The sequence below is a fragment of the Apium graveolens genome, chromosome 4 (assembly GCF_009905375.1).
Source record: "Apium graveolens cultivar Ventura chromosome 4, ASM990537v1, whole genome shotgun sequence".
In the NCBI taxonomy this organism is placed as follows: domain Eukaryota; kingdom Viridiplantae; phylum Streptophyta; class Magnoliopsida; order Apiales; family Apiaceae; genus Apium; species Apium graveolens.
The window spans coordinates 118,043,847-118,056,952 of NC_133650.1; the positions used below are offsets into that span (position 1 = coordinate 118,043,847).

The 13,106-nt window shown below is 33.4% G+C and overlaps 1 protein-coding gene across 1 annotated transcript; it reads left to right on the forward strand.

Moving 5' to 3' along the window:
• Window positions 1-10,582: 10,582 nt before the first annotated feature.
• Window positions 10,583-11,887, forward strand: LOC141718490 (ubinuclein-2-like). Its single transcript, XM_074520874.1, has 4 exons — window positions 10,583-10,701; window positions 10,856-10,945; window positions 11,031-11,081; window positions 11,768-11,887. Exons 1-4 carry the CDS (start codon window positions 10,591-10,593, stop codon window positions 11,864-11,866), a joined length of 351 nt encoding a protein of 116 aa, XP_074376975.1. The 5' UTR covers window positions 10,583-10,590; the 3' UTR covers window positions 11,867-11,887.
• Window positions 11,888-13,106: the final 1,219 nt, after the last annotated feature.

Genomic DNA, 13,106 nt, shown 5'->3' on the forward strand with positions numbered 1-13,106 from the left:
GTACTTAGAAAATGATCGATGTCTAATAAGATATAGACATCGGTTTTTCATTTTTAACCGATGTCTAATAAGATATAGACATCGGTTTTTTATTTGTAATCGATGTTATTTTATAAATATTGATTGTATGTTATAGTTTTAATATTATATTTCTGAACTTGACATTAAACAATTATAATATCAATGTGAATTAGACATCAGAAATTTTCCAAAAATGATGTGTAATATTACATAGACATCGAACCGAAGTCTATGAGAAAATATATTTAACATCTGGCGCGAAGACATCATACATTTTTTACATAGACATCGGTTAAAAACCGATGTCTAAGGTCTTTTTTCTAGTAGGGCACGTGTAAGAAATTCATTAAATCCAGGTTTTCTCGCTTGCAACAACGAACGGCTCTGATCGAAAGGTACCAACGCCTAAACCCTATTCTTGGGCTATAAATATCCCAGGGAGACAAGGCCCTCATTTACTCTCTATATCTACCTCCATCTCTAAATCTATAAGCACTCACATTTTTTCTCCTCTCAATTTATGTAACAATCTTTCTCGGTATCGTACTACCCATTTCTCCTCTCAATTTACAAATAATCTTGCTGATATCTGTATCTGAAGATTCTTTAGAAGAAAATGAAAATGAGGCGATGAGACTTGATATACTAACGATTTTGATGATTGTTTGTTACACATTTAGATGATGTATTTTTTCTATGTGGTGTTTGTACTAGTTTTTACTTGATCAGTTTTTTGTTCGAAAGCATTTGTGTACTTCAGTTGATTTTGAATTTATAGAGTAGATATTCGCAACACTCTCGGGCATTCAATCCCAATAAGAGTTCGCAATCCAAAGATGGCTTTTCAGTGTGGGGGCTTGTCAAATATTATTTAATATTAAATCACTACAAGCAACATGATATAGGTCGTAATGTACTGTTTGTTAGAAATATAGAGGCTAGGCCCGGTGACCTTTGGAAAAGAACCTTGTGTGGCCACCCAGTTTGTTATATTTACAGTTGTAGACAATCCTTGTGCCTACAATATTATAGTGGGTAGGCCTCTTCTGAGGGCAATGAGGATGGTGACATTGATCCATCATATAACAGTAAAATTTCCAAATCCCACGGGGGTAGGCTTCTCGAAGAGCTGTCAATAGGAATCGAGAGTCTGCTATAGCCAGACACTCAGGGAAGTAGAGTTATGGAACACATCGAAGAAGACGGTCAATTCGGGTGAAAGTGATGTCCTCATGAAAGAGGCAAAAGGCAAGAAATAGTACGTCCTGAGGGACACGAGACTTCCAACATAATCTCAATCGAGGAATTGCTCGAAGACTATTTTGAGAAGATGGGGATTCAGGTGGAACTGCGCCCATGGGCCCTGCTAATGGAGGCCTCTCAGCCCATCATTTTGGTACATGAGGGAATTGTAGAAGAGGAAGTGATAAAGAAGAGAGCCCAGAACAAGTCGATGCAAGACTCAAGAAAGGGAAGGGGGAACGCAAAAAAAACAACAACAACCATAGATATATTCAATGAAATCACTCCCACGGTCACCATGACCACTGAACGCTTGGTCAATTCAGTTCGAGCTCACCAGCCCGAGTTCGAGGCCATAGAAGGTTGGAAAATCACGAAAGTGGGAGAAACTAGTGAGGCACAGGCAGACTTGGACCGAAGAATGCCCCTAATGGTTAAGAGGGTTGGGGCTGCATAGGACCCAATCTCATCTTGGTAGACCCGAATGATCGTTTCAAGGTACTCATAATAGTCTCTAACTTAAGCCCCAACCTAAGGAACACCTGGCCCAATTCTTGAGGAGAATTTTGGATGTATTTGCATGGTCACACTCCGATATGGTAGGGATTGACCTGAATATCATCATGTGCCACCGACTGAACTTACATCCAAAAAGAAGGTGGTGAGACAAAAGAGGCGGCCAATAAGTGGAGAGAGGGAAGAGGCCCTCAAAGAAGAAGTTGATAGACTGATTGAGGCAGGGCATGTATAGGAAGCCTTGTGCCCCATGTGGCTGGCCAACCTAGTGCTTGTCAAGAAACCAAATGGAAAATGGGGGACATGTGTGGACTTCACAGACATAAACAAATCGTGCCCGAAGAATAGTTTTCCTCTACCCAAATTGACCAATTCGTTGATTCCACAGTTGGGCACGCATTACTTAGTTTTATGGATGCTTATTCGGGATATAACCAAATCCAAATGTATAGGCCAGATCAAGAGCACCTCTATTGTTATATTGAAATGCCTTTCGGGCTCCTTAACGCTAGAGCAACCTACCAGAGGCTGGTAAACAAGATATTCAAGCACCAATTAGGGAAGACTATGGAGGCATATGTGGATGATATGCTGGTAAAGTCAAAGGGATCAAATGATCATGTCCCCCTATCAGACATGTTCCAGATCCTGATAGAGTACATGATGAAGATCAACCTCATAAATGTGTGTTTGGGGTCAAGTCTGGAAAGTTTCTTGGATTTATCGTCAACCACAAGGGCATTGAGACCAACCCTCCAAGACATGAGCTATACTCGAGATGAGATCCCACGGCAGGTGAAGGATATCCAAAGCTTAACGGAATGAGTGGCTTCCCTAAACCGCTTCATCTCAAAGTCCTCCGACAAGTGCCAAGAGTTCTTCAAAGCAATTAAAGGAGTGGGGAGAAAGTTTTAGTGGACAGAAAAGTGTGAGGAAGCCTTTACGAAAATATAGAAGAATCTCAATAGTCCCCCAATGTTGTCCAACCCAAAGGCAGGTGAGATTCTGGTCCTATACTTGGCCGTCTCTAACTTTGCACTAAGTGCTGTATTGGTCTAAGAGGAAGATGGTATCGAGCTCCTTGTTTACTTTATGAGTAAGAGGCTAGTCGATGCAGAGACTCGGTACAAAAGTCTCGAGAAATTATCATATGCTTTGATCCTGGCCTCTTGAAAGCTCAGACCATATTTTCAGGCGCACAGGATAGAATTACGAACCTCATATCCCCTCAGGCAGGTAATGCACAATCCGGAGACTTCTGGTCGATTGTTAAAGTGGACGGTTGAGCTCGGCTAGTTCGAGGTGAATTATAAGCCAAGGACCGCAATCAAAGGCTAAGCCTTGGACGATTTTGTCATTGAATTTCCTCCACATCAAGAAGTGAGCAGGGAGCTCTTGTTGTCATGCCTAGTGCACAGGAGGTCAGGCTGAAAAACCAAAATAGTACCCCATGTTGGAGCCTATTTGTGGATAGCGCCTATAATGGAGATGGGGTACGAGCTGGAATTGAGCTAATCAGCCCGGAGGCCCGCAAGATCAGACACGCGACCACACTGGCCTTCCATGTAACCAACAATGATGCCGAGTATGAGGTCCTGATCAACGGTCTCAAGCTAGCTTTGGAAATGAAAATGCAGAATTTGAATGTGTTCAGTGACTCCATAATCGTTGTCTATCAGATAAATGGAGGGTACCAAGTTAAGGGGCCAAGAATAGAGCTTTACCTGAAGTGTGCGTAGAGGATAATTGCAAGGTTCAACGAGGTGAAGTTGGAACTGATAATTGCAAGTTATTATATTAAGATTGCAAAGTATGTGAAAGATTACCTCCATTCGTCTGAAATTGGTGTATTCTTGGAGACCAAGGAAACAACATTTACTGTTGACAAAGATATAGGCAGTGAGACCAAGGAAACCATATTTAATCATATGTCTAAAAATAATTTAATTGAAGATATATATATATATACATATATATATATATATATATAAATATATTAATTATTCCGCGACCCACTACTGACACGTCCGTTTAATGTTTATGCAACACTAGTTGGCGTTTCATTACATGATTATTGTGTTGCAATATGCTGTTAATGCAATAATTTTTAGTGTTGTAGTTGATGGCAAAAAAAGTTCTAGTATCGGACAAATCTAATACTGGGTGCAAAACCCAATTTTCTGTGCATACTTCAAAAAGAGGCTTAATGCAATGTTTTGTTAGCCAATTGACACATTAAAAAATATATTGTGTACGAGTACTTTTCACATAGTGGCAACACATAGGCTTCCATACCAATTAGTTGTTGAATACTATGTAAGAATTAAAAAAACACTTATAGGGTAATATAAAGAACACTTTTGTATTAATAAACAAAAACAATAAACATGTTACAAAGTCATCTTTTAAAGGATGAACAATTATTCAGAGCTATTATACATAAAGTGTAATTCTATTGTGTTATATAGTCAAATAGCTACCCTATTAGTTACACATATGATGATATACATGAATATGAAAAAAAAAAATATATATAATACTATAATTTATAGCTACTAATTACTAAAATACTCTAACCTTATCTCTTTAATGAGATGAATAGACTCCTCATTTGCAGCTTGACAACCGATGAAGAATACTAATAAGCAAGCAAATAATGATGACTTTTCTGGATAAACTCAGGTATCAATGAGGTAAATAATGATAATAAATTTTGGTAACCATCAAATATATTTATAACACAATCTCTTATCTTCTCATACAATAAATAAAAAAGACATAAAAAAGAGTTGGAAGATGGAGAAAGTGATCATTTATATATATTAGTGTGTCACCATATTCTGTGATACAATGTCCATTTATACGGCCTAAGTTACAAAAGTTAGAAAGCAAATGGTCAAGAATTGAAAAGTGGTCTTTTACAAGAAAAATCAAAGGTTTTGAAATTTAAATAACATGTGGCATTTTATTATTTTTAAAATTTAAATGATATTTGTAATTACCATTTATTCTCAATAGGGTGAAATAAATTTATTTATAAATTAAGAAATACTATTAATTGTGTATGCCATCATAATTCTTATTGTTTTAAGAATAAGTGAGAATAGAAGAAAAAAAATAATTTTTATAAATAGAGGGAATAATGTGTTATATAATTTTTGGAATATTTTCATTTAAATACTAAAAATAAAAGTATCTTATATAATTATTCTTGAAATAATATTTATTTTTATTAATTTCTATTTAAGTATATTTTAATGAAATAAAAATAATTAAAAATAATTAAAAATAATATCATTTTGTAAATATTTTTATTTTGTAGCAATTTAGGGATACATGTTTTGTGTTAGTATTTAAAAAATTGTGTGGAGTGCAAGTGTATTTTGTACACATTATATTTTACCAAAAAGTAGAAAGGTCTAAGTGCCCGTTTGGAAAATTTTAAGTGATAAGTAGATGAATACTTATAAATTATGTAAGTGTTTGGTTATTTGCTTATAAGTCAGATTTTTTTTTAACTTAAAATGAAATAAAATAAATAATTTTTAAATATTATTATCTTAATTCATGACTATTAAATTAACTTAACATTTAAAAAAAATATTTAAGAACTAAAATTAATAAAAAGGTAAAATATCAAAATAAGTTGAGAAAAAATAGTTATTACTAATATTGAACAAATACTTACGGTTTATAAATTATAAGTAACTTATATGCCCTTACACAAACATGCCCTCTTTTTCACAAAAACTTATAAGGTCCGCTAACAAAATCTTATATATGTACAAAAAAGTTGGCTTGCAGCTGCATAAACACGTCAGAATCCTCAGAAAGACCCAAGCTTACAACCAAGCACCCTTGAAATATGAAACAAGAAGACAAGGCCCTCATTTACTCTCTATATCTACCTCCATCTCTAACTCTATATGCACTCAGGTTTATTCTGCTATCAATTTACTTAACATCTTGCTCGGTATCGTACACCCCATTTTTACAATTACATTTCGCTGTTTTCCTCATTTTTCTATCTTAATTGCTTCATCATGGATGCCCAAAAGACAAATGTTGGTGTTCTCTGTGCTGACGGTGCCAATCGCAGAGAGAGGTTTTATGTGGACTTCATACCAGGCAGGACAAATATCATTTCTTTGAAAAAATTAAAGCGTGAGGCTGGTGAGGCCGTATCTGACGATTCTTCAGATGAAAACGAAAAGGAGGCGGTAAGACTTGATACACTAACAATTTTGATAATTGTTTGTTACACATTTAGATGATGTACTTTTCATGTGGTGTTTGTGCTGATTTTTACTTGATCAGTTTTTTGTTCGAAAGTATTTGTGTACTTCAGTTGATTTTGAATTTATAGAGTAGATATTCACAACAGTCTGGGGCATTCAATCCCAAGAAGAGTCCACAATCCAAAGATGGTCTTTGGGTGTGGGGGCTTGTCAAATATTATTTAGTATTAAATTACTCCAAGCAACATGACAAGCAGTAATGTAATTGTTTTGTTAGAAATATAGAGGCATGGCCCCAATGCAGAATTTTGAATAAAATTCATATACACAAGATTCTACCCTTTCCCTAACACCTCTTTATAATCAAGCATATAATTCCAGTATAATGTTTCCATATGATAATCAATCCATTAAAGTGCCAATTAAATCCATTAACCTTGTTAATAACTCCGTGGGCTAGATCCTTGCACTCTAATAATATTTATTATAATATGTGAATATAATAATACTTATTATAATATGTGAATATATTATTCAAGAAATCTTCTTAATGTACAAACATATGTATATTATATAATATTATCCATGAAGTCTCCTTTATGTACCAACATGTGTATTCTTAAAATAACTCTAATTATTTATCTCTCCACCTACTGATTTATTTAGGTTTTTATAATATAATCAAAGTCCCTTGGCGCTTTTTTTGTTCAATGTTAACAAAAAAAATTGATGTTGTATAACTAAAGAAAGGGTGCTATTGTAAATTGTGTAAAAGATTAGTGGAGTTACAATTTCATTTATCACGGTTCTATATCTTTTAGTGATAACACATTTATCACAATAATTGTATGTAGGAAAAATATTTTCGTGAAACGACCAAGAAAAAAAGGTAGTGATGCAATGGCAATGCCCGAAAAAGTGCAGCACAAGTAAGATTTTTTAACTCTTTTGGTCAGCAATATTTTCGGTTTTCTTTTTCCTTGTTCTGGGAATATTCTATAGGACAGTGACTTAAACAGGTTTCATGTTGCAAGTTCTTTCCTATTGTATATTGAACTGTTATTTTCATCAACAACTAGGTTCTTGATTTATTGATGATATTTGGTTTCTTAACTAACTCTTACATGGTAATTTAATCATATTGTTAAATTTCTTAGTTGTGATTTGTTGATTTTGTTTCTCAGAAAAAGAGGGAAAAAGGTTTTAGACAATGCAACAGAAAATAGGATGTTTATTAAAGGAAATTCCAAGTCAAAGTCGTTGAAGTTACATAATGATGATTGCAAGAGGGATTTCCATATGCGGATGAAGACTCCTGGAGGAGTACTTATCATAAAGAAGCACTACCAGCCTAGCGATAAACTGAATCGTGGAAAGAGCATATCTTTTACAAGTGCTGCACATCAACTACATTGCAGGAGTTCAACGAGATCCAGCATTAAACAACCAAGCAAAATAGAAAAAATGAGCTTCCTCCTACAAGGCATGCACTGGTGAGTTTTATTTACAACTATAAATTCACAAAGATACAAATTTTGCTTAACCTTTATAAGCTAGAACCTTAAAGTCTCTCTGTTACTGTTGCTCTCTATTGTGATGTCCTTAACATTTGCGTCAAGCTTTAAGTTTCCGGGACGAATAGCTTGATTGACATATTTTGATAATTTGATCACTTAATGTCAACAATTATATTTCCTATGAACATGGCAGGGAACAGCATCACTGAACTTGACAGGTAAACTTAAATTAAGGAATGAAATGCTTCATTTGTCAATATTGCAGCTAAAGATGTTGGTTGAACATTGTAAGTTTCTTGTTTCCTTTTTCCCATCAAATATAAAAACTAAACTCTTAACTTCTAAATATTTGGGGCTTCAGTTCATATAGAACTAGAAGTACGTTTTTCAAATTTAGTGGTGCTTTCTATAGTGTATAATGATCATGCTTTCGGGTGCAGCGAAGACACCCCTTTTAGATGTCCAGGGAGCGGATGCTTCTTCTCCAAATAAAACATTCCACTTGTCTCTTGAGCTGAAAGATAAGCTGAAAAAAATTGCTAAGTGGACGGTAAGGAAAAATATGGAAAAATGTTTACCTTATATATGACATGCTCACACACTCTATATCCCTTCCCTTTCTTAGACCTCAAGCACTATGTATCTATTCACCGGTTTCTATCATGTCACTCAACTAGCTGTACATAAACAATTACAACACGTCTTCATGCCATCTCCATTAATGCCCGAAATGCAGGAACTGAATGAGGGGAAAATATCTGAAGAATTAATTGATCGTTATGAATATTCTAGGGAAGTACCTTGAGCGCACAAATTTAAAGGTATGTATTGTTCTGTAAAAAAATCTATTGAATGTTTGGTGAGATTTGTGAGATACTTTTTTTAATTTCGGGAGTGGAGACTCTTGAACTAATAATATCATTTAAAGTGGATCAAATAGTAGTTGAACTTTCTTGTGTACAAAGAACAGAGAAGATATGTAGATTATATTTCTATTAGACTTACCATAATTGAGCTTAAATTAGGAATTCATGTGATGTTTGTACACGCATTATAGTGTCATGTTATTAGTTTTTATTTTTTAATTTTCTTTTTAAGAAACATATATTGAACATATGACTTCAAAAAACATATTTTTATAAGATATTCAATAAAAAAATGAAACATCGTTATATTTTTAAAAAAATACAATATGAAGTTGATTTTTGAAGTGACTTTAATGGTCATTTTTAAAATTGTTCCATCTCACACCATATAAGGTGTCATAAAAGGCTAGAAAGTTTGGCTGTCATTGAAAAAGATTGTCTAGTCTTGATCTATATACTTATATATGAAATATGTCTATTCACCTATATATGAAATAAAATATTCCCACACATACGAGGTGGTGTCACTAGATACGATCATGACGAACTAAATCATAATAGTGATATCGATCATGTGGTGTGATTTTTTTTTTATCTTCATATACTTTCTTTTCCCCATGATAATATAATCAAAATTTTGTGTAGAGTTTTACTTTTATGTAAGTATGTTCCAAGTAAAATAAGTAAAATAGGGTGGGAGTTATTTTTATACAAGGGTTCAAGGAAAAAACACACAATATTAAAGAAATGCTAGGAGAATATCAAATATGAAAAGGGGCATGAAAAACCCATGGGACATGCATTCTCAAAATGGGACTAATATGTTTATCCAAATGTGTATCTAGTAAAGATTTTTTTTTGTTTTTATATGTAAGATACGCATTCTGGGACTCCGTCATCAAAATAAGTTGTACAATAGCATAATTAGATATAGATTACATATAGGTCTTTGACATGATATAACTTATGGTACTTTTAAAATAATTGTCATAAGTCGATTAACCTCATAAGTGGGGGAGAGGTAGATTAACCCGAAAAGTGATGAGGATGAGATTCGGTTTTTGAGATTGGTTGTGAGTAGTGTCGGATGAAGATCAATTTCAGTTTTTACGTAAGGACATTATATATAAAAAAACTATTGTAGTTTCTAGCATCGGTTATCAATATAACTACATAGAACACATGGGCACATCACCTTTTTAATGAGGGAATTTGAGAAAATATATGTATTTTAATATAGATTATTAATAAATTATTGTTCAAAAACTTTTCTTTTGGGGCACGTGTCGTAGAGGCCTATATAGCCATTGGTTATTCAAGCTCTTGTGAGCCCCTGAGATTAGAAGAGGTATATCACATGGCTCGGAAATTTTAAAAATATTTCACTTTTTCACTTTATAAAAGAGTCTAATATTTTATATTTCAATTTTCGTCATTTCTATTATTTTATTTATGTTCTTTTTTTTGGTGAGGTGATGGACTAATAATACAATTTATGTACTATATAGAATATCTGCAATGGGGTGATGGACTAATAATACAATTTATGCGGCATGACACTATTATTGACTACCATTAAAGGCTTCTAGGTGCCTAACGAATTAGCCAGCACCCTTTGGCCCACACCTAAAATGGAAAAAATGCGAACATCTCTACTAAACGCATATAATTTTCATCAAGTTTAAAAAAAAATAATGCAAGAATATTTTGGCAACTTTGATTGCCAACCATTGAAGCAAATATTGATAAGAATTGTGCCCAAAGTACAAAGAAAACAAAATTAAAAAAAAATATTAGTAATTGTGATGATTTGACATGTTTTTCTACTTTATATGGCACCCATACCCGAAATGCATGGGAGATGCTATTAGATAGTGGATTTTAAGAACTCAGTTACCTATTATAATTTTTTTTGTATGGATACATTTATACGAAATTTTATATTTGTACTTCTCATAATTTTAGTAAAAAATTTAAAAATTGCCCCTCCTAAAAAACTATTTGTTACCCTCAGTCCCCACATTTTCCTTTCCAAATCATAAAATGGGCGTGTCACATGTATTTTATTAAAATTAATTTGCTATTTATCTTAAATAAGTTTCTTTTTAAAAATTTGAAAGACAATGAGTCTGTACTAATGTTTGTTTCTTTTTTTATTATTTTTGTTTTCTTACAGAAATCTTGAGGGAAATGATTCTTGAGGAATTGTATGCCAGTCAAGCAAACTGCAACAATTTTAAACAGATTAAAATGGAATTTATAAAACTGATCAGACTGCAGGCTTCCTCTTCGAAGCTTAAGGTAAGTTGCAAAATGATATTATGTAAATAAGACTCTTCTTAGACATATCCACATATGCAATAACAAATTATGTGCTACTGTATTCTAGTCATCTGATAATCAAATTTCTATTCTTAAGTGAGTGATTTGATGCAAAATGAATTCTGACTTTTAGGTACCCGCGCCTGGACACACCAAAGGTACTTATAGTATGGGTTACCTTTTGGAAGAGAAGTTATGTGATCTGTATGATACATTTATTCAGGTATAAGTTATAGCACAATATCATGTAAGAAGTTCATAGAAGCATGTTAGAAATTATTGTGTTATCATATATTTTATTGTAACAGGGGCTAGATGAAGATAGTGGTTCTTCCGTTGTCAGAAGGTTGTTTGCGAAGGTAGACTGTACTATCCATCTTGTACTATATTTTTCCAGTCTACAGTTTTCTTTTTTATTTTGTTCGGAACCACTCAAATGCATAATGGAACTGGTGAGATATTGTGAGTTTAATTTGACATCTTCATCTATACCCAACAACCTGCTGGCAATCTCATAAATGAACATATTGCGGACCTAGTCCTATAAAAAAGCTAATGAACAGATAGGGTACACTAATTATCTTTGTTTCTCTTTGTTTTATATTGAAGGGGGCATTATTTACAGTTTATATCTTGCAATTTACTAACAGTTTTCCGGATTGTTTCGGAGTTCTTTATATGAACTGAAAAAAACTTGTGCACGATCACTTTTTCTAACTTTTTTCCGGTAATGTGAGAATTTAACTGCAGGGTAAAGTGAAAGATACAATGGCCTCAATTTCATTCAGTAAATAAAATGCTAATGAGAACCGGATTGAAAATCGGGTTCCGGCCTTTTGAATGAGTGTTAAAATTAGAGTTTCATGGTTGTTCAACCCAGAGTTTAAATAGAATTGTGTTATTCTAGGTTTTAGGTTTGATATATTTTCCGTTGTTTTTTTGTTTAGCTTTACGGTAAAATTTAAATATCAGGCTACGCTTTCTTTTACTTTCTAATCTGGTATCTCCACGATTGTACTAAAAGTCAATTCCTACGTGTTTTCAGCTGGCTGATCTCTGGCCAGAAGGTACCATGGACATGCATGAGATACGGCAAGCTATTTGTCGAGCAAAGGAACGGCGAGTGATACCTAGTACGCAGTAGCGAAGAAATGGTATATACAAAATCTTTTAGAGAAGTGAACAATTTGTGCTCCTTAGGAGTCTTAATTAATTTGTAGTATATGATTGCAAGAAATTTCAGAACCAGAAGTATGTTAATTTTTAATTTTCAAAAGTTGAAAAGTCAATTTTTAGTAGTGTTATCAATTGTTTGATAGCACCCGACTACATGACTACATAACAAAAGCAGTTGTAGCCTAGCAATATTATGTCGGCTAATATTGCTTATATTTCAAGTTCTTTTGATCAACGAAAATTTTGGTAAAGTCAAAAAGTGTCTGACAACATAGTTTTACAGACCATGTGAATAGTTCATTTTAAGTGAAAGTTGCACCCTGTACAAAACTATTCAAAAAATAGTGGGAATGTGTATATACAAGTAGAAAAAGAGTGGTGACATGTATAGGAAAGTCCTGTACTATGCCCAATCAGTCTGACAAGGCAAAGTACTTTGGCTTAATGTATTGGATACTAATTTATTCTCATTGCAAGTCCTGTGACCCGATATTTAGGCCCGCTACAAAAAATATGGTTATATAGGGTCTTGGCCTGAATATGGTTAATTTAGAAAATTTGAATGGCTGTGATATTTATACAAGTTTATGTAAATCTATCACCTCCTAGATTTGTATACGAGTGTTATTTCAAGAACTATTAATTCTTTAAACATTGTTATTTCTTTACCCACATATACATTGTTATACTATTATTTCTCATAAAGAAATAATTGTTAAACTGCCCTGCCCTTGTCTTTCTAGTTCCAACTTACTATATTATTTAAGTTATTCCGTGTACAGGTAGTAAATACATACTTGATTAACTAGAAGCAGTATGTAATGTGTTGCAACACTAAGAGATATATTTACACCAATTCTACTAGATAAATCATCCCACTAGGTATGTAGGACCTGATCTGATCTGAGGATTTAAAAAAAAAGTCCAGCTTAGATGTAATTAGTATATCAAAAAATCATAATCATTTGATCATGACTTTGTGAACCTACAACACATATAATAACTTGGCTGTGGTTGAGTAGTTTAAATTTATATGCCGGAATAAATTAATTTGTTGCTTGCACTATGACTTATGAAAATAATTACTCAATTTTTTGCACATAAAAACATCAGTTGTAAATGATAGAATATTTATGTTAAATTACTCAAACCTCAATGATGTGAAAATTTCAAAATTGCACAAAAAAATAGTAGATTACTTGATACTG

Bases quoted from the DNA above. Each gene is read 5' to 3' on its own strand.
- LOC141718490 (XM_074520874.1), top strand. From the start codon at position 10,591: ATGATTCTTGAGGAATTGTATGCCAGTCAAGCAAACTGCAACAATTTT. The intron at 10,702-10,855 runs GTAAGTTGCAAA...TCTGACTTTTAG, and splicing joins CTTCCTCTTCGAAGCTTAAG to GTACCCGCGCCTGGACACAC. The intron at 10,946-11,030 runs GTATAAGTTATA...TTATTGTAACAG, and splicing joins TGTATGATACATTTATTCAG to GGGCTAGATGAAGATAGTGG.